The 26,936-nt window shown below is 41.5% G+C and overlaps 1 protein-coding gene across 4 annotated transcripts in view; it reads right to left on the bottom strand.

Annotated features, from left to right (window-relative positions):
• Positions 1 to 277: 277 nt before the first annotated feature.
• Positions 278 to 26,936, bottom strand: part of bdp1 (B double prime 1, subunit of RNA polymerase III transcription initiation factor IIIB) — a 49,580-nt gene continuing 22,921 nt past the window's right edge. For 2 of the 4 annotated variants that reach the window (XM_002934835.5, XM_031893664.1), the window contains exons 23-43: positions 22,180 to 22,393; positions 18,577 to 18,704; positions 18,234 to 18,435; positions 17,998 to 18,131; positions 16,901 to 17,051; positions 15,969 to 16,153; positions 15,187 to 15,373; positions 14,171 to 14,373; positions 11,605 to 11,947; positions 11,053 to 11,172; positions 10,915 to 10,957; positions 10,229 to 10,306; positions 9,543 to 9,732; positions 8,769 to 8,955; positions 8,499 to 8,559; positions 7,547 to 7,721; positions 7,152 to 7,320; positions 5,804 to 5,837; positions 5,292 to 5,577; positions 5,020 to 5,179; positions 278 to 3,917 (exon numbers count right to left, since the gene is read on the bottom strand). In XM_002934835.5, the coding sequence (XP_002934881.3) occupies positions 3,792 to 3,917; positions 5,020 to 5,179; positions 5,292 to 5,577; positions 5,804 to 5,837; positions 7,152 to 7,320; positions 7,547 to 7,721; positions 8,499 to 8,559; positions 8,769 to 8,955; positions 9,543 to 9,732; positions 10,229 to 10,306; positions 10,915 to 10,957; positions 11,053 to 11,172; positions 11,605 to 11,947; positions 14,171 to 14,373; positions 15,187 to 15,373; positions 15,969 to 16,153; positions 16,901 to 17,051; positions 17,998 to 18,131; positions 18,234 to 18,435; positions 18,577 to 18,704; positions 22,180 to 22,393 (3,376 nt within the window). In that variant the 3' untranslated portion in view covers positions 278 to 3,791. Of the gene's footprint in view, positions 3,918 to 5,019; positions 5,180 to 5,291; positions 5,578 to 5,803; positions 5,838 to 7,151; positions 7,321 to 7,546; positions 7,722 to 8,498; positions 8,560 to 8,768; positions 8,956 to 9,542; positions 9,733 to 10,228; positions 10,307 to 10,914; positions 10,958 to 11,052; positions 11,173 to 11,604; positions 11,948 to 14,170; positions 14,374 to 15,186; positions 15,374 to 15,968; positions 16,154 to 16,900; positions 17,052 to 17,997; positions 18,132 to 18,233; positions 18,436 to 18,576; positions 18,707 to 22,179; positions 22,394 to 26,936 lie in introns of all 4 variants that reach the window. The other 2 variants (XM_031893657.1, XM_031893652.1) reach the window with 2 other exon arrangements.

The raw sequence follows: 26,936 nt of genomic DNA, 5'->3' as shown, positions 1-26,936 counted from the left end.
GGACAGTAAGCGAGAAGCTGCCAGATACATTGTGAAATACTTTTGCAGAAAGTCAGTCTGTACAACATTCTTCTCAGGACAGAAGCAGTCACTATTGCAGGGCTGTACAGGTGTAGTCCTGATAGTCGCTTAGTGGGCTAAATCCAGGAGGCTTCAAACACAACAACAATTGTTGACTCTACAGCTGTGGACCCAAAGTTAATCCTGCAATTCTTATGCCTACTCATGTTCCTCGTGTTTCTGAACTATTAGCTTTTCAAAAGGAAAAGGCATAAAATCATATTGATAAAAATTTATTTTTACAGAAAATGTACATTAGATTACATAATTACATAAGCAGTCAACAAATAGACGTGTAAACACTGGGATGCATCTGTATGTAACTAGTGAGAAACTTTGGCTTGCAACTAACTGCTCTAAATTTAGCTTATGCAAAAATATTACTTGTATGGCCCTGCGTTTATAGGGAAAATAGACTTATCTGAAATCAACCCACTGAATGTATTCTTCAAAATACAAACTTTTCATGGATAATAAAATAGATCTAAAGCAGAGTGCAGAGCTAAACAGTGGAGCTGTTGTAACTAGGCGCCCTTATGGCAGAACTGAGCACACACGAGAAATCCTGGAGAACAGAAAGAAGAGGAAAGATGCAGGTGCAAACATGTTGGTGGTAAGCTAAATATCTTTTAACTACCTGAGAATAACCATGAATCCAATGCTGTCATTATTGTAGAGGTTAAACTAGTTTTAGTTCAAGTCAATGCATGACTATAAAACTGGGGGGTTATTAGTCTTACATGACATGGGTAATGTCTGCCCTTAATACTGGTTCATCCAGCCCTAGGAACGAGTGTCCATGTCTGTGCAATCCAAAAAGCTTACAAGCCTGCTAAAAATGCCTATTAAGCTAGTTAGGGTTAAGAGACTGCAATATTTGGGAAGGGACAAGGACATACATAGTATTGACCATGTTCTTCAAACAAGTCTCATTGTTGCGGGTCAAGTCTTCTCCGGGTGAAAGCCAACAAGGTTCATTGAAACAAAGTATTAAAGAAAAAAATGCAGCAGATTCCAGATTGGATCCCAATAACAAGTATTATTTACTGATAAACACTAAAAATAAAAACATGAGCAGCATGCATTTTGGGTGTCCACCCCCTTAATCACAGGCAAGTATAGGCAAGTATATTGCATATGATTAAGGATAGAGACAACCCAAACAATCAGGCAGTAGCACATGCTGCTTAGGTCTTTATTTTTTAACATTTATCTATAAATAATACTCTTTATGGGATCCAACCTGGAAGTTTAAGGTGATTGCCCCCAGACCAAAGGCGAGTTGTTTTTTCACATCAGATGACTCCTTACTCCTGTATATCTTAATCTTATGTTCCAAGCATCTGACTCAGGCCATAGGAATGACTGGGCAAGCGTCACCTATTCCGGGTTTTTAAAAGTATTTGGCTCTAAATCAGTGTACCGGAATTCACAATGTGGTTTTTGTGTATGGAAGCTGAATATTTGGAGTTTCTTTTATCTGTATTTATTTTGTGTCTGCGCCTGATTATATGTATCATGTTATGGCTGAGCACATGGGGTGCCAGTACTGTATCTGTAGTGTTAAACATGAGTAAAACTTTATTAAAATGCCGCCCTTTGTGCTCTAAGAGGGCCATCAGATGATAGGAAGGCACTAAAACACATTCATAAAAAGACTACCTACCACCAACATGAATGGCAGCCAATGAAGCACCACTAGTTACTATCAGGATCTCTACAAAGCAGTTAGCAACTAATACTGTGCTCTTACAGACCTACTATACAGCTTGGGGCAATGCTGAAGGTGATAATGATGGAACAATTCAGGAAGAACAGTTTAGAAAGATTCTGATAACCAGATGTGTTTTGCATTCATGATCCTGCTAACCACATATTCCAGTCACATAACAAAATGAAGTAAAACAAATGGAATTTGTCTATGAGAACATACAGATGTATTTGAATTGGTGATCCCAACTGGTGGTTTGTGCCTTTAGAAAAAAAAAGGTCAAGGTCACACAGTGCAGTAAGGAGCACTTTAAACACCATGTTTTTGGGCTTCTGAAGCATCTGAAACAGCCACACTCCCCATAGAATAACACTGAAATTACCTAGCACGTTCTCACTTGGGCAATCAATTGTCTGAAACAGCCAATCAATTGTCTGAAACAGCCCATTGGGAGACTGCCCTAGAACTGGTATAAAAATACAAAACAGCATTGTGTGGAAAGGATAAACTCCCATCTGTTGGTACTGCCAGTAATTGTACCCATGCAATATGTGACATTGTGATATCCTTATTAATTAAAGGAGACATATACCCATTCTTATAACTCCGCAAGTTAAGTATATAGAACTGAGCATAAAAATGGCAGAAGATACTTCCTGCTCCTGTTACACATTCATGATATTAGCTATATAATTGCCAATATTATGTTAACAAAATCAATACCAAAAGTGCTCAGCTAAGCACTGAGCCAACCTACATTGTTATAAGTCAAATACAAGTGCTAAGAAGAGGATCAGCCTTGTGCTGACTGACTTATGATAGAAAATAACTGAAATGGGTAAAAAGGTGCATTTGTACCTTGTTATATGCATACATATGATTGGAAGTCACCATATAATACCATTGTTTTTTAGGAGACACCAACAGAAATGTGTTTTTTGAACTGTTTTAGTTGGAGTGACCTGCCAGAGTACCAGAGGATCTCCCGAGGGTCCCATTCTGGGACAATTTATTAAATTCATTGTAAGCCTATAATCACTATACCATTTGCCTCCATCATCTAATTGTTGTTAGGGGAGTGGGCTGTTGGAGGCCCAGACTAACAGTGAGGTAAGCAACATGTTAACTTTCATACATATAATTGTAAATGTAGTGTTGTACACAATATGAGCTACACTGTTCTTATGTTTTACTATTCAAGGATACCTGTTATTAATGTCATGTAAGCATTCTCTATAAGGGTGGGAGTGGAGTACAAGTATGAGCAGTACAAGACCTGTAGGGTGACAGCTCTAAAAAGGAACAATAAGACATTGTACAAACAGCAGTGAAAGTAAATGCATTTCTTTTAAGACAAAATGGTAATGAATGGTGTAAACAAACCTTCAGCTATATATAATGGTATTTTCTTGAACAGTAAAAATGCATTTTGGGGGCTTAATTTCAGGGTGCCATTTAAAGAAAAAAAAATTGCCTTTTAAGCCCCCCAAGGCTTCTATTTGGAAAACAGGAGTTTCATTTCGGCACTAAAAAAACCTATATGTAAAAAAAAAAAAAAAAAAAAAAAAAAACAACAACTCAATAATGCTAGGGATTTAGTTTCCCAGAATTCCTTGTTAAATCGAGCGGCTTGCAGTGCATTGCATGGCAATAAGTAGCAGCAGCCTTTTACACCTCCTGCACTGAAGGAGCAAATAAATAAAACTTTAAATAAATAAATATACCTATTTCACACTCGGTCACTGAACACAACTGTTAAAAAAAGAGGCTGTGCCTATCCCTGTTCTTCCAGCTAAGGGAAAGCGTGACACTTACTCCTTATATATACATAGTGCATTTGAATTTATGGAGAGGGCCTTCGTCCAAAAGAGGGTTCGTTATGCTCCACATTTGCAAAGCCGCACCACTGAGGATTTTCTTGGAGGTGTTTCCTAATAAGGAAAAAAAACATCCTCTTTGTCCATAGAAAAAACTTTAAGGCTTGTTATAGAGGACCCACACCTTCTCTCTCAGAGGTATTTCATTCATCATCCACTGGCATGAAAATATCACTAAAAAAATACTGTGAAACAGTCGTCCCCTCTTCTTCAGAAGCCACTTCATTTGCACCGAGTGTCTTGGAGGTGGCCGCCTGACTGTCAGATACCTATATAAGAAACAGAGGGCAAAACACAGTATAAGTACAAAACAGGTCTAAACTGGGAGTCAAAATAGATCCTGGCATTGCAAGTACACAGAGGCCCAAACAGCCCCCCCCCCCCACTAGCCCAATAAATAGTAACTGTCTTTGGCATCTTACAGCAGCCCCTCTGGCATTTGCCAGAAACCAAAGATTGCCAGTCTGGGCCTGATACAAAAGTTAAATGACGGAATATAAAACATGCAAATACTGAGAAGAAGCTCCCACAGTTACTTGTCCCAGTTGCCCCTTCCCGCTGGATTTAAAAGAGAGGGGGGTGAATCAAAGTTAGACATGTGTTCAACTGACTGTGAATGCACAGCCATGTTTGAATTTATTTTTTATTATACAGAAGGTTCAGGATCTTTTTTTATGGTCATGGTATTTAGGGTGTGGCTACAAGGTGGATTATGGTCAGCTTTCTGGTTTTCGATTGTTGGGAGTATTTAGTTCTCTAATTGAGGGAGGATTAACCCATAAATATAAATATTTATGAAGTGTGTTGGGGGTTGGACCATGAATAATTATTCTGGGGATTTATTTGCCTCGCTACTTACAGTGCAGACCTCCAAGGAGTGGGTGCTATACCACTGGGTCATAAAGTCTGCAAACCACCATAGATGAAGGATGTTGAGGCAGCAATCAGGGAATATAGACAAAAAAAAGTAAAAAAAAAAAATGCTCCACTTTGAGAAGCTAAACTATGACAAATGCAGCTAATCAATGGTAAAAGAAGACAAAAATGCAGTTGTTAGCCCACTGGCCAATCACCATCACCATTTGTACTGCTTCACAAGGCACAATAGTTGGAGAGCTGAGAGGGTAAAACCAGAGCAGGATGTGGCACTTCTTCCTATTACATCTTGAATGTGAAGCAGCAGCAGCAGCAGCTTATCCCTATAATGACTGTGTGCCACAATCTAGGCAAGGAAATCTAGCTGCTAGCTATGCCTTACACTGGCTTAACAGTTACTGGACAACTCAATTCCCATACTGTTTATTTCATGTCTAATATTGAATAGAGATACCAGGCAACATACAGATTTTCCTACTTTTTTTAAAAACTTACTTCAGAAACAGTCACATCTTGGGACTGAACTGCTGTCGAAGGAGGCTTTTTGCACACATTGGGTTTAAGCACACGTTTTTTCCTGTTACTTGGGTTATTTGCCTTGTTGTTCTTGTTTTTGCAAACCAGTGATAAAAATCCCATTGGTTTCCATCCAGGCCTAATAGAATACAAGACAGGATTGGCATATGAAGGCACTGTAGTACAAATACAGATCTTGATTCTCTGAATCATGGACAAAAATTCACAATAAGTAATGTTGTATGTATTACCTTTTTATAGGAGTTGTGGAAGTTGAAGGCAGTGTGTTTATACAGGAGAAATGCAATGCATCCATAACTCCTTGTTGTTTACTTGTGGCGTCTCCAGCTGCAATGGCTGGCAGTGAATCATCGAGTGAGCGGCTATCAGGGCTCCCCTCTGGCAATGTTTCCACCCCACTGAGGGCATCTCCACTCAGCTCCGAGTCCTGTGAGGGCTCTGTAACATTGTCACACACTGCTTCTGGGGAGGTTATTTCTTGGGTATTGGTAGTGCTGCTCTCAGGAGAATTCCGTGCTAGATGTAAAGAGGTCAAAAGAAATGTAATGCCACCAAATTAATACTACAGTGTACAAATTCAGTATAGTCCTGGAAAACACTACATTTCATTTTATTACAAAGGGGAAACACACTAATGGCCCTCAAAAAAAAAAACAACCTGAAGGTTATGGATGTCTAAAAGTAAATGGGCTCTGGTAATGGCAAGTGCCTAAAAGTCAATACAGGGAAAAGCTGACTTTACCTTCAGTTCCACTGTCTTCAGATGATTCTTCTGGCTACAAATCAAACATGACAATTGAAAATATAATAAAGAAGCTGCTCAGCATTCATTTTTCTATTGGCATATAAAGTATATAACAAATTAAGAAGTTCTAAGAACTGCAAAAACAATAAAAGAAGAGATCAATTCTATACACAGTATAGAGAAGATCATGCACAGCAACCCATTCATATAAATAAAGTCCACATGTTGTGCTTCAGTGACCTTTAAAGCTTCAGTACACAACTTAGTCAACATGAGCGCAATGAGCAGGGCCGAAAATACTTTTTTCCTATCGTTTAATTCAAAAAGTTGTTTTTTTATTTCATGAGCTAACAGGGAAACTGAAGCTACTCCAGGTTTGTTCCTTGTGAGGCAGATAATTAGATTACAAGATATAAAATTGCGGAGCACTGGATCCATCACTTCATAAGTTTAAAAAATCACTTTTATTAGGTATTGGCTTCTGCCAAAGTGGCGTGAAGCCATAAAACGCGTTAAGCCTATGGTGTGATGTGGATATTTTTAATGATGCCAATAAAAGTGATTTTTTTTTTAACTTGTGAAGTGATGTATCTGGTGCTCCGCTATTTCATATTTTGCATTGGATGTTGACACCTGCATTGGGGCTGCAGGTTTACGTGTTAGCACTAATGCTTTGTCAATACAGTGAGGCATACCAGTGAATGCTCCCCTTGTTCATTTAATGATTAGATTACAAGGTATGGGATCCATTATCTGGAAGCTTGTTATCAGGAAAGTTCAAAATAACTAGAAGCCCATCTCTCACAGACTCCATTTTTAGGCAAATAATTCAAAATTATTTAGTGTATTTGCTATTTCTCTGTAATAATAGGACATGACATATAAGATATAATTAACCCATATTGGTGGCCAAAATCCTCTGTTTATTTAATGTTTATGACCTTTATCAGACAAGGTATGGATATCCATATTACAAAAGCCCTTTATCCGGAAAACTCCTGGCCCCAAGCACTCTGGATAATAGGTCCCATAACTCTACCAGCATACAGACCCCTTGCTTTCCCTTCTGTTATGGCTGTTTTGTTAGAAGGAGCCCACTATTCTAATTATTAACCTGGCAAGGACTAGATATGGAGTTGCTCCAGCTTCCCTGCTTAGCTTAAAAATAACAAAAACCATAATTTCCATATTTTATAGGCAAAAAGTATGTTCAGCACAAGCCCTATTTGATGCACCAACAATAATAAAGATGATATACAGCCCATTGCATTCCATCAGACACATACAAAGCAAATAAAAGTCATAAGCAGACATTTAACTTAAGGACTTTCAACCCATTCCTTACCTTATCGCACATCAGCAAGGCTCTCTTGACTGAAGGAGAGCCATCATCCTGCCTGCTAGCCGTTCTTTTCCTGGGGGCTGAAGAGGATGACCAAGAGCAATTGCTTTCTTCACCAGAAGTAGAACACTGCTCAGATGGCAACCGAACAGAAACCTCAGCAGACTCAGAGCTGTGAATTAAATATAATTATCCAATAGTGACATTTCACCTTTAGGGACCTTTAGAATCAAAAGAGGCCTAAAGTAATAACTGCACTGGGCCATTTCAGAAGAGCATTGGACACGTTTTCATTACAAATATGCCCCTTTTATTGCTAACTACATAATTAATTTTCATGACAGTAAGTTAAGGAACAATGACAGTGCCTGCTTAGACTACGATTGGCTATTTCTCACCTGCTGCTTTGTGTCAGAGTTACAGGTTGAGCAGAGCCTGAGCTGATCAGCACAGGAGCTGGAAGAGGTTCCTCAGAGCTCAATGAATCACAGGAGTACGGATATTCTGAGTTTATTGGAATCTCAACAAGTGTCAAAATAAATGTTGCTTCTTCGGCAGGACATTCATTTTCACCTAGATTTGTCAACAAAGAATAATCTTAATATTTCCCCTTTCCGTTAAATTTATTTTAGACATTTATTAGGCCATAGCATAGAACAGTAGTGCTGTTTATAGTAGCCACAATTACAAAGCATGGTAGATAGCTGATGAAGCATAGGATAATAACTACAATAACACCACAACTACACAGATTATTTTGTGACCTTGTCTAAAGCTCTTTTAAGAACAATACAGGGCTACCAAGAGACCTGGCCAGCTTAATTGATAAGAATATTTCTAGCAAGGGAGAAATTCAAGGACCTTCAAAAGTCAATCTGAGCAGTGTTATCCAGCTATGGCATAAATTCTGAACCTGTGTTGTACACCCGAAAGAATACAATTGGCAGGGTAGTTTGGGATCTGTTCAGAATAGATTAGAATGATAAATGATTATTTCTTGTTCATACAAAGTTTTAATCTTTTCCTTTAAAGGAGAACTAAACCCATAAAAAACAAATATGAATAGAAATGCCATGTTTTATAAAGTGAACTTACTGCACCAGCCCAGAGATTCAGCATTCCTATAATAGTAATAATCCAGAGCTCAGAACACAGTAGTTTATCATCTTGGATCTTGTTAGGCCATCGTTTGAGTGTCAGTAACACTGCACATGCTCAGCTAAGGTTAGGGGTCTTATATTACAGCACAATGTCTAAGTGGAAGCGGAATTACTATTTGTGAGGACCTACAGCACCCAGATCTTAAAAATGAGCAGAATAAATATCTTTGTCAGTTAATATTAAATCTACCTGACAAGTTGTCACCGTCAGGAACAATACTGTGCTGCACTTCTTCACTGTGTTTTTCACTCTGTAAAAGAGAAGCAGAGACTCCATTTAAAACACAGAACAAAAATATTTCCACACTCACTGCCCCAACCCCACCCCTAAAAAAAAACATAAAATAAAATCAACATGTTAGTTACAAAGTTAAAATTTACTCTATTATTATTCAAATATTCACATGGGTATTTCTAGATGGCATAACAGACGTAACAGAACATGAAGCCTGCAATTCACCTGCTCAAGCTGAACTTCACATGTGGCATCAGACGGGGCGTCACTTTCTCCTGAAAGCCTTAAATCAGATGAATTAGAAGGCAAACATTCTAGCAAAATGATGCCAGACTCTGTTGCACCCACAGACCCATCAAGGCTCTCAGCTCGTGGCTGCATTTTGGCCGGATCACCATTTCCCTCTTCAAATCTGTAAGATTCATAAAATAAACACAATTTAAATTATATGGAAAACAACTAACTCTACTTCTTAATTACAATGAAATAATTACGAGAACATTTTATTTTTCTTACTTTTTGGGCAGTAAACTGTGATATCATAATAAAGGGACCTATACACCCTGTTAATGTTTGCCAAAGCATCTTTGCCACCTCCTGTTGACTTCACTGATAAATGCCCGACACTGCTATAAAGGGCAGGTTTTGCCACAAATCTGTTCTAACTCATGTTTTCACACCTACCTGCTGTGTCCCCTCCTGAAACACTGCCCTTGCTTATCCTGGAATTTGCTGTTTTAACAACAACCTCCTCTGCTACAAAGCAACACAACTTTTCTACTGAGTGTTAGTTTTCCTTGCACATATACAGACAACCAGCACTTATGGTGAAAAACAAACACAACTATTCTGGGAAGGGGACGCTAGAGTTAACCCGGTATAAGAATTAGCAGGGCAGAGAAGTTGCTAATGTATGTAACTCGCAGGGCAGAAAGGTTTAGAGGGCAATTGCACAACATGATATGGTCTTTATTTAAAAGATAAAAATCAGATTCTTACGTGTGTACATGGGTATCAATAACTTCTGCCGTAGCTTCATGTGCTTCCACAATTTCACCTGATGGAAGGCCTGTATGTATTGGGCCCAGCTCAGAAGGAAGGGAAAGTGAGTTCACAGGATCTAAGTGCTGAAGGTCACTTTGGGTTTCACTACTGGAAGAAAGATCCTCCTTCAGATTTGAAGACTCTTCTGAAATGTAAAACAGATATGATAGACGGTGTTCAGCAGTTCCAGAGCATGAGAGAGATGCTTGTGTTATTTAAGTACTGCAGTGCTACAGGGAAAAAAGACGGCATCGTTCCGATATCAAATATAAATACATATTGCGACAATAGCATAATTGCATATTTTGGTGAAGGTAAACACTATTGTCTAAAAAGACATAAGGTGTCAATTTCCCAGCAGCGACTTGCACCCTATCCTGGGACATATATACAGTTTGTTTTCTGATGAGACTTCTAAAGCCCAAAGGCAGACTGTGTGGTTACTATAAGGGTTGTGGCACACGGGGAGATTAGTCAAATCTCCCTGAAATGCCATCCCACCGTCGAGAATGAAAATGAGAAGTTTCCTTGCCGCATATGCCATCCCACCGGCGATTTACATGGCATTTCCATCCCACCGCCCTTAGGCCATCTATGTCTGCATGCCTCTATTAGCACAACTGAAAACAAAGGCAACATACCATGAACTCTGGACTGGAAGACAGGATTTCCCATAGAAATTAATGTCATTGCAGCTTCTGTGCTTCCATCACTACAATCTGCAATAGACAAGTATTCAGTAAACATAAAGGTACCTTGTCCTATAAAGCACTGAACATTAGACAGAAACTAACAACCCACCGAATGTTTGTTTTCTGGTTATCAGATATTTTGAAGAGAACAATAGCAGATTCCATCAATTCCTTCTCACTTAGCACCAGCCTAATTAGTGTCTTCTCAATCTGCCATCCAACATAAACAGCTATATAGTTACTAGTTATGCACTGCAGAGGAGCATGGCTGGACTGGGAGTCAAAACAGGCCCTGGCATTCAAGTACACAGAGGCCCAAACAGCCCCCGCCAGCCCAATAAATAGTGACTGTCTATGGCATCTTACAACAGCCCCTCTGGTATTTGCGAAACCTACAGCTTGCCTGTACGGGTCTGCAGAAAAGAACTATCCTCGTTTAAGATATCTGAGTTACTGTTCAGTAAAGGTCCAAATCTGCTCTTTTGGAAGTCACCTAAACAACCACATCAGTTGGGAAGGCAGCAAAATTAATAACCCAAAATGGACCCACCAACATGTCCACATTGGCTCACTTTATTTGACTGTGCCAAAGATAGATTAAAAACACAAAATGACAATTTCCTATTTCCAATTACCTTTCGTACCTTTGTCAGCAGTAACTGATTCAGAGTCCGTTACCTACAGAAAATAAAGCAAGAGCTTAACATATGTTACTGCTGAAAACAAACAGTTGACATCAATGCACGTACTGTTTGTGTACACAAAACACTTACATCAGATGACAGTTCATCAGACTTTAGAGAAGAAGAATTTTCACTTTCTTCAGATATTGGATTATTATTCTGTGTTTCAGGGATTGTGTGTGAATCCAAAATATCAACTGGGATTATGAGCTGCATTAATTAAAAAATTCAACAATTATATAACTGGGAAACAAGTTAAAACTGCATGGTTTATAGTTTGTATGCCTAGATCCCACTATTATGATTGCCCTTTATTTTTATAGTGCCCTTTTATTTATACATCATTGCCTTTGCCAGTGGAGCTTACCATCTAACGTCCCCATCAGATTTACACACACAAGGAAACAATTTACTGTATTGTAACATAAGACCCAGCACTACAAGGCAGCAATGCTAATAACTGTGCTGTCATGCTGCCCAATGACTAGAAATCGTGAAGCAGAAATGGCTAACACGTGTGGCCAAGGCTGATGAATCTTACTGGCTAATGTGCTGTATCAGAAGGGACACATATGATAAAGTGGCCTAATAATCACGCAACCACAGGATTTTGAAATCAGAAATGGTGAACTATAACAATACCTCTTCTACAGTCTCCTCGATTTCAGCTGGGCCATGCTTAAGGGAACGTAAGCTGAAAGGAACAAATACTGGTGCTTGGTTCACTTTATCAGGGGAAAGATTAAAACTTTCATCTTTGAAGTCTAATTCTTCATCATCATCATCTTGTTCTTCCCATCGAGAAGCCCTGAGCTTCACCAGGGCAGTTCCCTTCCTGGATACTGGCCTCGCCGCTTTGATTTTGCTGCCATTAGACTTTGCGTTTTGTGCATTCCTGCCCTTTTCCAAATCAGACACATTATCTGTTCCTTTGGGCTGTACTTGAGGTTTTTCTGGTATAGAATTCTTCACCTTTCGTCCAAATCTAAGAAAGAAAATATATCAGGGTTTTAAAGGATAAGTAAACCTTTAAAGTAAGTTGATGTAAAATTGATGAGAGTGCTATTTTTACCACTTTTGCAATTTACATCCATATTTTTTTTTTTTAATTCCAAGATATTAAGATTTAAAGTACTGTTAATATAATGCATTTTGTTACAACAGCGCCACCTGTTGGTCATTCTATTAACAGCGTAGTTGAAGAAATAGTCAGGAGAATGGTGAATGATGAAATAATGAATGTAAATTGCAAAAATACTTAGAATAGCACTCTCATCATTTTTTACATCAACTTATTTTAAAGGCCTTTAAAACAACCAGGGCATTGTGACCTGCTATGCACGCTAACACTCCGGGAGATGCACTTCACGGTGATGAAGCCCTACAGGGGAGAGAGTGCTGTTTCTGGTAAAGCCTTTTGCCTTGAATGATTGGGTATTAACACAGTTACTGCAATGACACAGTGTTCGTTATTTTGACAGATTTTATTATTGACAGGCAACCTCTCAGATCTTACTCAAGGATGGATATCTCTCACATGTTTAACTGATCTAGGGTATCATCCCCTTGTTCTGGACAGTTAATGCTAGCAACAATCTTGAAATTCTGGGCATTTTTTTAAACTTTGTACTTCTGCAAGATATTCTAAAAGGCTCCCTTCTTATGGGAGGGGGAAGCAGGAGAAGGGAGAGAGGAGAGAGCTGTGCAGACTCCAGCCCGGGAATGAAAGACTTTTCTGAGAGAGGAAGTTTGATACCTAAGAACAGGTTTACAAAAAAGGAGACAAGAAATTCTGTGTTTCTTTTGATCAAGCACTCTATCAAAGTGCTTTTGGCTATATTTACATAGACCTTTCTGATAAAGCTTACTTAGTTTTTACCTTCTCCTTTAAAGTAAGAATAAATACCATGTTTATAGAAGAGACAGCAGGTGTCACCTCGGGTATATGACAGGACTTGGCAGTTTTTTTTATTGAGATTATTGTACATGGGCCAGGGCCTTAGGCCAGGCTTGTTAAAATACCTTAAAATACATTTCAGCCCTAGCTGTTGTTTTGGGGAGAAACTGGCACCTCTGTCAGGCACCACTACCTTTATTTTGGAAGTGGCCCATATCACTGCTACCTTTTGTTCTCCTTCCACCCCCCAACTGGCAAATAGACCTGTTATGGGAAACCTTGGTATCCCTGCTTTGGTTGACAAATAAAAAAAAAAAAAAATTAGAACTGTTCACTCTCTAATACTGATCTGCATTTTTAATCTTTCTGGTTAACGGACGCTGGCATTTTTCCATTCCAAGGTACCGAGCTTCTTTATTACGAAATCACATTTTTACCCTATTTACCACAATGCCACCCTCTGGCTTAGGTGCAAGCTTGAGTATCTATAACTGTCGGACACAGACGTTACAGTATTCAGACTCTTTTCATTATGCCTTTTGCTCAAGTAAAGGCCAAACAGTATCTAGGACTCAAATTTCAAAATAGCTAGGAAAGACTATTGATGAGCCTATCTAACAAGGCAACAGATCCTCATTAAATGATTACAGCTCATTTTACTTGGAGTAGCAGAACATCTTTGGCTTTCAGGAAACATGTGAAGCAGCTTTGCAAGACCGCCCCGTGGTCCTCTGTCCACTACTTAGTCAACTTGTACAAAATGCTTCTTCAGTGGTTGGCTTGCTTCCTCCCTTACACTTTCTAGGTAACTGCTTTATTGTGTACCCATTGTTCTAAGTACCCTAAACCAATGTGTAAAGAAGAGGAATTCTATTTCAATAACAGTTCCCTTGCAGCTTGCTACAATCCCTATAAGAGATGAGTATCAGCAATAACAGTGAGGGAAGGGCAGTGAGGTTGGGGAATGCCCTTCCTAGTAATTTTGTAATGGCAGATTCTGTTAATGCCTTTAAGAGGGGCCTGGATGAGTTCTTGAACAAGCATAGTATCCAAGGCTATTGTGATACTAATATCTACAGTAAGTATTAATGTTTGTATATATAATTTATGTATGCGAGTGTATAGATTGGTAAGTCTAGGTTGTGTTCAACCATTTACTTGGAAGGGTTGAACTTGATGGACTCTTTTTTTCAACCCTATGTAACAAGCATAACAACGTTCCAGGGGGTAATTGCATGGTTATCTTACACTAAGTTAAGGAGAAATAAGCAGACCAATTAGACAGTACAGTTAATTGGACTCCAACTTTACCTGGTTCGAGTAGCTGCAGTACTCTCTTGTCCCTCAATATCCAACGACCCACGGTCGCTTTCACTCTCCGACAAACTGCTTTGTGTCTCAGCTATATCAGAGGAGCGTATTTTCTTGGCCAATAATTTAACACTGCTTTTATCAGTTGCCTTCCTTTTGTTGGCTGGTGCTTTTCCTAAGGCATCAGTGATATGGCTTTCAGGCTTTTGCAAGAAAAAGATATGTAGTCATGTAAATGAAGGAATAACACACAATGAAACTGCAGTTTAAAGAACAGACAGGCTTTTCCAGCTACGGTTAAGATAAGAGGGATCATTTACAACTGCAAGTGCACTGAGCAATGTTGAGAGCAATTACCATGTTTTTTCCCATAGTGCAGGGATTTTCCCCCCAGAATTCTAATGTTGTTTCAGTTGCAAAGGAGTGTTGCATCTGCCACAACTGCACTGCTTCTGACACAATTGCATCCAGTTTGCCAAAATGAACATAACTGTGCATACAATTCATTGCAAGTGGGACACAATTGCACTCAATTTGGAACGGAAAGCAGGAAATAATGAGAGGTAGCAAGCGGAACCATATGGAAGAACAGTGTATTTTGATGCAAGCACCTTTAATGAATGTGGTTTTAATGTACAACTTACTGCAGGGGAAAGTGGGGGGAAATGTGGGAGTGTAACCCCCTATAAAAATACCTTTATTATGTTAATTGGTTTTACATGTGTATTTTCCAAATCACCTGCGATGTCATAAATTGCACCTGCCTGTGAAAACTTACTCCTACTAACTGAACAGTGAATTTCATCAGTGTAGGAAGACAAAGCACTTTAGCACTAAAGGACTAAACCACCTGCAAACCTGCAGCACCATTCTCAGTACAGCCGAATAATTTGTATTTTATACCAGAACAACGTCTAAGCACAGTGCTAAAAACTTTAATAATCTGAATGCAAATAAAACGAAGATAAAATTCATTGCAGTGATCAAAAATCACATTATGGACAGAGTATCCATACCAAAGGCACACACTCAGCTGCTCCACCGGAATCTGTGGCATCGTCACTAGCAGCCTTAGTCTGGTCCCACCCTTGGCTCTCTCTCCTGCAGGGCACATTTACCAAGTTTGGTTTAAGCCGCAATATCCTTCCCCTCCTTAGTGGCGCAGGTTTAATTGCTGGACTTGAGTTGTCTTCTTTGTTAAGACTACATTTTAAGAATGAAATATTCAGATAGTGGCACAGGGGGCAGGATATATCAACTAGTAAAACCGCTACTAGACAGATGACCAAATTAAAACTTAAATTCTACAACAAAAACATGCATAGAAAATCTGAAATTCCCAGGTACTTGTTATAGCTAAAACACAAATCCCAGGTTTCTTATATTACCCCCTATCCCAAACAGGGCACTGTTTCAAATTTCTATTTCTCTTTTGGCATTTTTGTAATGAAAATATTTGCAGGTAAACAAGTATCTTCCTGTTTGCACTTTAGTTTAACAATATTGGCACAAGAAGTTGGCAGGGTGCATGGACTAATATAATATAATCTGAGATATGAAAAGAATAAGCCCAACATGAAAAGGACAAAGCAAAGCAGCAGAAGGAGGAATAATGCCCTAGATTGGCAAGCTTACAAAAGCCATAAAGCTCTGCCAGCACAGATATTTCCTTGTACTAAGCCCAATTCAGAATGAAGCATATTAAGAGTTCAGTGTTCTTCTAGTGAAAGTGACCATTCATAGTGGAATCCCAGTATTTTCCTAATTCGGCAAAAAAAGAAAACCTCAATCAATTTACCTTCCAGGCTCCTCAGCTAATGTAGTGCCAGCAGCTGGAGAGATGTCCTTTTCTCCTGATCCATGCCCTGATGAGTGAAGGGGAGATCCACTTGTAGGTTGATGTTCCTCAACAGAAAGCTGCTGACTGGATTCAGCGTCGCTGCCTTTGGTTTCACTGATCAAATCAGTTTTTGAGTCACCTGCCTTTAAGAAATACAAAATCTCTAAGTTACTAAAATACAACTGTTGTCTTGAGGTTTATCACATGTACCAGTTCTAACATACTAGACAGAACACTTTCTAAATAAATACATAATCCTAATTGGAATCCTAAAGGAATCTCCCAGCCCCCACCCATTAAAATGGGGCCCTTGGGCACTAAAACTGTGTCTTACACAAATGGATCCCTGAAAGCTAAGAACAGAACTCTGCAAAGTAAAGGGCTATATAATCAGACTATATTACAGGTATGGGATCCCTTATCCGGAAACCAGTTATCCAGAAAGCTCCGAATTACGGAAAGCCCGTCTCCCATAGACTCCATTTTAATCAAATAATTCAGAATTTTAAAACTGATTTCCTTTTTCTCTGTAGTAATAAAACAGTACCTTGTAACTGATCCCAATTAAGATATAAATAATCCATATTGAATGCAAAACAATCCTATTGGGTTTAATTAATGTTTTATTGATTTTTTTAGTAAACTTAAGGTATGGAGATCCAATTTATGGAAAGACCACTTATCTGGAATACCCTTGGTCCCGAGCATTCTGGATAACGGGTCCTATACCTGTACTATAAGTAGTATATGCAACAATTATAAACATAAACACAAATAATAAATACAAATAAAACAACAAACTTTACAAAAACAATATGTGGCCCTGTAGCTGTAATATAACTGCAACTGCATCTTTTTGTGATTAGCTTTACATTCAAATAAATGTTTACCTCTTTTGCCTTTTCATCATCTGAAGGTTTGGACGTGGCCTTCTTGGCTATAGCTCGCAACAGGTTTGGTTTTGGACGCTGAAAACGACCCCTTATAGGTGAGGGTTGAACTGCAGAATTTGATTGGCTGTCTTTATTCACAGACTGCTGTCTGTCGGACAAAAAGGTAGATGCCCATAAGAATTAAAATATATAAACTATTGAATACAATTGCAGTTATGCAATATATAAGATTTCCCCTCAGTTGAATATGGCCTTTAGGTATTATCTGCCTAAAAATGTCCAGTAATGGCAGCAAGCTAGAAATGTAACAATGGCCCTATACTTTGCCCTTTTCAGTTTTGGTTGGTTAGGTATCTTTTTTTTCTTGTCTCCTTTATTCCTTGATCACCATGTATCTAAAACAGAGAGAATCTTCCAGAATAATAATAGGTGTCATATATAAAGACTGAGCAAATCTGCACCTGGGTAATAACCTACAGCAACCAATCGGTGATTAGCCTTTTTCATCCAGCTGCAGGTTGAGCAATGAAAGTAAATCCCTGATTGGTTACCATGGGTTACTGCCAAGGTGCAAACGTTCCCAGTCTTTATAAATGACCCCTAACGTCTCTTTCTTTCATGATGCAGATCAAAATGACTGTGGGTGTCATGATTAATTGTTTGCCCTCAATTAATCAACAGGTACAGGGAAAAATTCTAGATAAAGAATCTCACTCTCATTTTCACTGATCAATATGCTCTAGAAAAGGCATCTTTGTGTCCCAGGAACACTGACTGGGGCTAAATGTTGGGAAACAGCTCTTTTCTCTGTGACTGGAGGACTGCCTTTTCTATTAGCAAGATAATGTGGAAGCGTATACACAAAAAGGGAAGCCATTTGCAACATTGGCAGTAGTACTATGTGTCATGTAAATGTGAGTCTTTTCTGGAAAATGTACACTATATATAATAGATAATGCAATAAATATCATGTATAATAAAAACCATATATAATGCAATAAAAAAAAATAACAAAAGGCAACAGTAATTACTATTTGAAGGCTTCAAATAAAACATACTCCATCTGTAAAACCTTTACAAGTCTGCAGACTTACTGGAGAATATCATCTTGTTTAAGGTCTGTTGTGGAATTGTTTTGCCCATTTTTGCTACACACTTGAGGTGCCTCAGAGTTCTCAGCCAACCCACTCAGCTTTTCTGGCAGCCCTGGCATAACCATAATTTCTACCTAAAAGATAATTAAAAAAAAAAAAAAAAGAATTAGCAGCCAGTAATGCAGGAGTAAAAGAAATAGGACAGGAGGGATATTGATTTCCTTGGGCTTCCTTACCTTTGGGGCAGAAGAAGCACTTTGTTGTTGTTGTTCAACTGTCTCACAACTGGTGTTCTTTAAGCAAGCAGAGGAATCCTTATGTGCAGCTGCTCTGCTGAGATTTGGTTTGGGTCTCTGATATCTACCCTTTAATGGTACAGCTGGTTTCAGGGATTCCTGTGCTGGTCCCCCTTTAGTGTGTTCGAGTTCTTGGATAGATCTGAAATATATATGGCAGCAAGTAAATACTATTGGGTATGACATAAAATTGATTACCTGGAAATGCAACAATGTAACAAATAGTTTCACACATTTAAAAAGCAATGACACAGAATCAGAACAGCTAAATCAAAATACTTACATGGCTGTAGCATTATCCTTCTCTTTATCCTCTTGAACAGTGGCATTTGAGGAAGATTCTGGCTCATTCGGGGAGAGTGATCCTTCCTTCCCTTTGTCTCTGGATATTAAATGGCTTTGTTCCTTATTCTGGATATATGGATGAAATAATAATAATACAGTAAATTAAATGTATAAAGGTTGTTTTTGAACTAAGTCATGGGTCCCAAAAGCATCCAATCCCTTTCTGTGAAATTCTACTATACAGCAACAACTCCAATTAAAATCCAAAATACCCTATAAATGATTAAGTTAAAATAAAATACCTTTAAAGTAGTGTACCCATTGCTAAACATTTGGAAAGGAAAATGCTATTTAAGCTAGGAGACTTGGCAATAACTGGTTAACACATGACTCCACCTCTAGAGGCTTTATCAAAGGCAACACACTGTAATTCAGGTTACTAGCAAGTGAATGTACTGTGTACCCGAATGCACTGCTCTGCACATCTACTCCTTTAGCACAATTTTATCTGTATTTGTAGGACAAACTTTGGAATAACTTACAGAAACGATAAGTCTGTATAAAATAATGTTATTGTTTTAATAAGCTACATTAATGCCAATAATGCCTGATAGATCAATGGCTAATTAAGAAAACAATAAAAGAAGGATTTTTTATTTTTTTACTAACCTGTAAAATCCTTGTCTCTCTTCATTGAAAGCACAACATAGGCACTGGAGGGTTAAAAATTATATTTCTGGAGGACAGTACACTAAATGAACAAGAGCCCACCCAGGGGCCAACCTATCTCTTCTCAGCAGGCTAAACCCCCTCCGGGAGGCTGTCGTCACCATAATATATAAAATAAATGAATAACCATAACTGGAACCATGAAACCAAAAGCAGAAGGTTAATTGGAACTGTTGGGCTACGCTGCTCTCCCATCGTGCAGGCAGGAAGAAATAATGTCCAACGGGATGAAGAGCCAGTGAGGACTCCCACCAGGGTCTAGAAAGGGAGCTTATACACAGAAAACACTCCATGGAGAGGTCCACCGCAGTGTCTGTGTTCCCCTTCAATGAAGAGAGAAAAGGATTTTTAGAGGTAAGTCAAAAAATCCCTCTTTCATTTCAGGGGGACACAGGCACTGGAGTGAGGTTCAAAAGCAGTCCTTAAAGAAAAGGGTGGGGATATGGACTTACGTCTGAACCTGCACTGCAGCCTGAAGCACCTTCCTGCCAAAAGCTACCTCAGCTGAGGAAGTCACATGCATCTGATAAAGTAAAAGTGTGAATGCAAGACCTTGTGGCTGCCACAGATGTGATGGAGTGTTCTGTAACGTACCAGGTTGAGGTCCTAGCCCAGGGCAGGTAGTCGAAACATAGGGGCTACATAGGTGAGATCCTGGCGAAAGGCCTTGGATGATCTGGTGTTGGAACAGTACCTAGGAGGGCTGAAATCTGGGTTTTGAGAGAAGCAAAACAGAGACCTTTCTAAAGGCCCTGCGGAAGGAAGCCAAGGATGTAAGCCGTCCTTGTAACCATTTGGAGGGATGTCGTGGGCAGAGCACCATGAGATGTAGACCTGTCACATTCCATAGTAAACCTTGGAGGAGGATGGTTTTCTGGCTGCAATCATGGTGGAATTCACCCTGTCCTCGAAACCCTGATGCTTAAATATTAGGGTTTCAAGAGCCAGCCAGGAACAGCTGAAAATTCGGGTGGAACACTGAGCCCTGGGCTTAGCAGATCTGGGAGAGGCACAGGATCGTTCTCAGAGCAATCAGCAATGTCCTGACTTATTCCTGCTTGATCCTTTGGGGATTCTGGGAAGAAGAGGCAGAGAGGGGAAGATCAAGGTAGACAAAGGTGAACGGCCAGGGGGCTGTGAGAGCTTCTACCCCTATGTGGGCTAAACCACGACATAAAGCAAGGGAGCTTGTCATTGGCTCTGGAGGTTATGAGGTCAACCTCTGGGATCTCTCATTGGGAGATAAGGGTCTGAAATACCTCTGGGTGAAGGCCCCCATTCTGCCTGCAGAGATTGTGGGCATATGCTCCTCTGCCCAAGCCAGAATCTTTGAAACCTCCTGCATGGCGCCCTTACTCCAGCCACCCTGGTGGTTGATATATGCAATACCCATGACACTGTCGCTGTGAATTCTGAGCGCTTGAAACATGTTGTGTAATTAAAGCACTTTTCAGCAGTAAGTACTGCAGTGTGGCTCTCTCTCAGTGGCTTTGTTTAAGCATTTATAGTTGCTCTGAATTCCGAAAGTTTTCTCCCAAGAAGGCCTGTCCAATGAAGGAGGGCCAGACAAATGGCTCCAACATACGCTTTACGGTTGCCCAAAACACCCGCCATTGGGGGTTGGGAGATAAGCAAGAAACTCATTTAAAGTTTCTGGAAGCCTGGCAAGTCCCTGTAAGGAAGCAACAGAGTGCAAGCTCTCGAGCCCAGAAATGTTCTGGCATAGAAGCAGAAGAACCTAATGCGTCTGTGGGGACAGGGTGTAGGAGGGTGTGTGCAGGTAGTGCAGAGGGGCTTAGAGTGCCCAGAAGGGAGCTTGGCACAACAACGGGCGCATGCAAGAATGAAGACCTGCGCCTTGGAATCGGTCTACGTGGAGCACAGTCTTGAACTCTCCCCATGGTGGGGTATGCCATATGTGCAGGAAGAAAAAAAAAAAAAAACACAGCAAAATACAGGATAAATAAATATATATGTGTGTGTGTGTGTGCGTGTATAATCAGTATTTATTAGGGGAGGGTAGAGAGGGAGCATGAAAAAGTAGTTCTGGAGGTGAGGAATCATGTGAGGAAATATGTTTTGGAGGAGAGAGTAGTCTGTGAGGAGAGATCCAGAGTAGAAGTGGCCAGAAGAAGTGGCTGCAACAGCTGGAAGGGGGGGGAGGAAACCTGGGCTTGACACGTAGCGAGAAAGTCTGTAGCAGCCAAGGGGAAGGGAAGCGCGAAGGAAAAGGGCATGAAGCCCAAGCAAGGCACCCCCCTGCCCCCCATTATTGCAGGCACGGCGGAGAAAGCATTCAGATAGAGAGGGGGAAGAAAGGGGGCCATATGGCCACCTAGGGTCCCGAGTCTGGAGATGGGAGCATGAAAAAAGGGGGGTTCGGTTTACTCCATTTGCTATGGGAAGGAGTGGATGGGACTGAGCCATGGCTCCTGCCCATTCTCAGAGGCTCCAGCTAGGGACTGAATCGTAATTCCTGCCCCAGAAGCTGTGAAAAAGGAAGGCATAAAAATAAAATCAATCAATAAATAAAAATCCCCAAAGGGGAGCCGTGTCCACCTCCCGACACTAAAAAAATTGGGTGCTGACAGCCTCCCGGAGAGGGTGTAGCCTTCTAAGGAGAGATGGGCTGACGGAAGGTAATGTTAACCCTTCAGTGCCTGTGTTCCCCTGAAAAGAAATAGTTAAGGAGCTTAAGGCTAATGTCACATGTGGCTTGTCCTATGCAGGTAGATGGCAATGGCAAAAGCCCCACATTCCAGCAGCACTGACAGGCACCTGCCTTTCACTAAGCACATATGGTCTAAACTGCCAATGGAGATTATGCCATGTGTGAAGTTAGCCTGCACCAAGTTGAACAGCAAGTTCTTACCTCTGAAACAGTGGGTAAATGGTACTCCATATGTTCCATGCTCTGGTCACTAGCAGCTGTGCTGGTTCCATCAGAGCTTAACTCCTGGGAAGAGAGCACTTCTTTCTTGGCTGCTGCTGCTCGCCCTACATTTGGTTTTGGCTTTTGAAATCTACCCCTTGGTAACACTGCAGGTCTCAGTGGCTCTTGTTTTCTGGTTTGCTGAGAATTATTGCTTGACAAGTAGAAAAACAAAATAAAAACCGATTAGAACTTTGCGGCATGCTTTGGTACCTTGAAAAAATTCTCTATATACAGAGGTTTCACATAAAGCACCAATGTCTGTGTGGGTTTCCTCCAGATATTCCAGTTTCCTCCAACACTCCCACCAAAAACATATGGGCAGGTAAAATGGATTCTGAATAAACGGACTATAGTGTGCATAAGGAGATTTTATACTCACCGGAAAATCCTTTTCTCGTAGGCCCGAACTGTCAGTGCAGAACGTGTGGGGTTTTGTCTTGGATCACCTCTGGAGGCAGGACAGAGAATTGAAAGCTAGTGACTCCTGGTCCCTCCCACTGTATATATAGGTCGTCTCCACCCTCACTCCTCAGTTCTTTGGTAAGCTCAGTCGGTGGAGACAGTACAGATAGAAGGAAGGCCAAGAGACATAAGGTAGAAAGATAGCGAGAAAGAGGTCCCGGTGCCCATACTAAATCAGCCTGGGTGGGACTTACTGCACTGACAGTTCGGGCCTACGAGAAAAGGATTTTCCGGTGAGTATAAAATCTCCTTTTCTCTATCGGCCCTCCTGTCAGTGCAGAACGTGTGGGGACGTCCCAAAGCTGTCCCTCTAGATGGGTGGGTATTTAACTTTAACTTTCCGGGTATAGTGCCAATGTTACTATACCACTGCAGCTTGTAAAACTTTTCGGCCAAACGCGGCCGGCTGAGATGCAAAAACGTTCAACTTGTAAAACTTAACGAAAGTATTGGGTGAAACCCATGTAGCTGCTCGGCAGATCTGTTCTGCCGTTGCCATGTTCTGTAGTGCCCATGACGTGCTTTGTGCCCGTGTAGAGTGGGCTTTGATTTTAAACGGTCTGGGCAAGTTTTGTCGGTCATATGCTGTAGTGATGGTGTCAACTAGCCAACGTGCTATAGTTCGTTTGGACACCGCTTTCCCTTTGTAGGTTGTGGAATAGGAAACCAGTAGACTATCAGAACATCTGTATTCTGCTGATCTCTTTAAGTAAATGCGGATAGCTCGTACTACATCCAATTTGTGGAATCTTTTCTCTTTTTCATTTGCTGGATTAGGACAAAAGGAAGGTAATATAATGTCCTGATTCATGTGGTGGTCGGTCACCACTTTTGGTAAGAAACTTGGTGTTGTTCTGAGTACCACTTTGTCGGAATGGATGGTTAGCCACGGTTCCCTGCAGGACAGTGCTGCAATCTCCGATACCCTCTTAGCCGACGTGATGGCGATTAAGAAGGCGACTTTTAGCGATAGCCATTTGAGTTCGCATGTTGATAGGGGTTCGAAAGGCGGTTGTTGTAACGCCGACAGGACCTTTGGTAGGTCCCATGTTGCGAGCGGCTCCTTAAGGGGGGGCCGAGTTCTAGTTACTCCTCTGATGAACTGTTGGATCGTAGAGTCATCAGCCCATTTCGTATGCGTCAATGCTGCTAACGCCGAAAGCTGAGTCTTCAGAGTGCGTAAGCCCAACCCCCTTTTAAAACCATCTGTAAGGAATTCTACCACTGAGGTTGTGGAGGCATTATCCCACTGTATGTGCCTTTGCCTGCACCATGTAAGGAATGTTCTCCAGACCCTGTAGTACACCTTCGTGGTGGATTGTTTGCGAGCCTGTAGGAGAATGTCTATGGCGTGTTTCGATAGGCCATGTTGTTTCCACCGCTCGGTCTCAATAGCCACGCAGTCAATCGGAGCATGGCTAGGTTGGGGTGTTTGATCGGTCCTTGAGTTAACAGATCTGGTATGAGTGGTAATCTCCAAGGTGTGGCAACTGACAACCTTACTAAGTCTGTGTACCAGACCCTGTTTGGCCAGTCTGGTGCTATGAGGATTGTTGTCGTGTTTGTCTGCTTCAGTTTCCTGATTATCCTCGGCAGGATGGCTAGTGGAGGGAAGGCATATATCATGTTGAATTTCCATGGCACTACTAGCGCATCCACCAATACTGCGCCTGGGTCTCTTGTTCTGGCGCAATACCGAGGGAGCTTTGCATTGTATTTGGAGGCAAGCATGTCTATCTCTGGAGTGCCCCATTTGTGGGTCAGTTGTTGGAAGATGCTGTTGTTGAGTGACCATTCCCCTTGGTCTATGGTCGTTCGGCTCAAGTAATCCGCCTCCCAATTCTGTATCCCTGGTATGAATACCGCTGATATGTTTGTTACCGTGTTTTCCGCCCAGGTAAGTATGCGTGCCACCTCCTGCATTGCCAGCTTGCTGCGTGTGCCCCCCTGTTTGTTGACATATGCTACGGCCGTTGCATTGTCGGATTGCACTCGAACTGCTCGGTTTTGGAGTATCGTTGACCAGCCTTCTAGTGCTAGTGCGATCGCTCGTAGTTCCAGTACATTGATGGGTAGGAGAGTCTCCTCCTTGGACCAGGTCCCCTGAAGGGTGATGTTCCGGTAGACTGCCCCCCAACCTCTGAGGCTGGCGTCTGTTGTCACGATCTCCCATGTAGTGGTTGCCCAACTCCTCCCCTGACAGAGGTTGTCCTCTGTTCTCCACCAGTGGAGGCTGTCTCTGGTCACCTGTGAGATGGGAATTATTTGTCTCAGATCCTGGTGGTTTCTGTTCCAATATTGTAAAAAGTTGAGTTGCAGGCGCCTGAGGTGGAATCTGGCAAAGGGAACGGCTTCCAGGGTTGATATCATGAGGCCCAGGAGGTGTAAGCAGTCTTCTGCAGAGATTCTCTGTTTGGTACAAAACGACTGGGATGTCAGGATTAGCGTGTTGATCTTGTCCTGAGGTAGGTACACCCTCTGCGTCCTGGAGTCGAATAGAAGGCCCAGGAATGTGATAGATTGGTTCGGTGTGAGTGAACTTTTGCGGTAATTGATTAACCAGCCGTGTTGGGTGAGTACACGGAGGCACAAGTCTGTGTCCCTGGTTGCTTGTGCTGCTGTGGGGGCTTTGATCAGCAAGTCGTCCAAATACGGTATGACATGTATCCCCAGGGCCCTTAGGTAAGCCACAATAGGAGTAAGGACTTTGGTAAAGACGCGCGGCGCAGTACATAGACCAAAGGGTAATGCTGTGAATTGATAATGAGAATTCTTGACTGCAAATCTGAGAAATTTTCTGGAGTGTGGGGAAATAGGTATGTGCAGATAAGCGTCTTGTAGGTCTATGGAGGTCATAAAGATTCCTGGTTCCATGGCCGCAGTCACTGATCTGACGGACTCCATCCTGAACCTTTGATTTGAAACCAATGGGTTTAAGGGTTTTAGGTTGAGGACTGGTCTGAATGTGCCCTCTTTTTTTCGTACTAGGAATAGGTTGGAGTAAAAGCCTTTGAATTTGTGGGGTTCTGGAACCTCCTCCACTACCCCCGTTCGTAGCAGTGTGGATACTGCCTCTTGTAGGAGTTGTTCCTTTTGAGGTGTTGTGGAGGATGGGAGGAACCTTCCCGCCGGAAGTTGTGGGGAGAAGGGTATTCTGTATCCGTCTCGAATGATGGATAGTACCCAAGTGTCTGTTACATGTGTCTCCCATGTCCCAAGAAATTGTTGAAGTCTGCCCCCCACGTTCTGTGCCCTTGGTTGCAGGGCCGAGTCAGGCTGTCGTGGGCTTGTTGCCGCTAGGCTTCTTGTTGCCACGTGCATGTTGTTGCCATTGGGGTCTACCTCGTCTGGCAGTCTGGTCAGTTGGGGAGTTTTTGAAATTGTGACGAAAGGAACGAAAGGGTCTACTTTGAGTGTTCCATGTTCTCTTCCCTGTATATCTGTTTGTGGTATCGAATCTGGGCTTTTTTCCCGTAGGTAGGAAGGTACTTTTGCCTCCTGTAACCTCTGAAATGATCTGCTTTAAGTCTGGGCCAAATAAAGACTCCCCGGTGAACCTGAGAGATAGCAGTCTCATTTTGGACGCCGTGTCACCTGTCCAGTGTCTCAGCCACAAGGCACGGCGTGCCACCACTGCGTTGGCAGTTGTTTTAGCCGCTAATTTAGTAATTTCTGTTGCTGCCTCTGCCAAGAAGGATAAGGTTGCGGATAATCTTTCAACCTCTGTCTGTAGCTGCTGTCTGGAAGATGGTGGGTGTCGCACCAGCTCCTGTGCCCAGTGTTTGGCTGTGCGGGCTAAGCCCGCTGAGGCAGCTGCCGGTCTAAGTATTGCTGCCGCTTGGGTGTAGGACCGTTTGAGTACCGATTCCATACGGCGGTCTAGGGGATCTTTAAATGCAGCCTCTTCCGCTGGTAATGCTGTTTGCCTGGATAGGCGGGCCACTGCCGAGTCCACCTTTGGAGCCTTGTTCCATTTGCTGTGGTACTCCTCTGGTACAGGATAAGTTTTAAAGAACCTTTGTGTGAGAGCGATACGCCGCTCTGGTTGGGTCCACTCTGCCTCAATGGCTTGTGAAAGGGAGTTAAACACTGGAAATGCTAACTTAGATTTCTTTTGTACCCCCAGTAATTTGTCGGCCTTGGAGCGGGTAACTGTCTCATCTTTAATTTCTAATGTCTGCATCATTTCTCTCAGGAGTTTCTTAGAGATTTCTGGTGTGGCAGAGGTAGGT

This window comes from Xenopus tropicalis, chromosome 1 (assembly GCF_000004195.4).
Source record: "Xenopus tropicalis strain Nigerian chromosome 1, UCB_Xtro_10.0, whole genome shotgun sequence".
NCBI lineage: Eukaryota > Metazoa > Chordata > Amphibia > Anura > Pipidae > Xenopus > Xenopus tropicalis.
The sequence above is the reverse complement of the archived record's forward strand: the minus strand, read 5'-3'. Positions and strand labels throughout refer to the sequence as shown.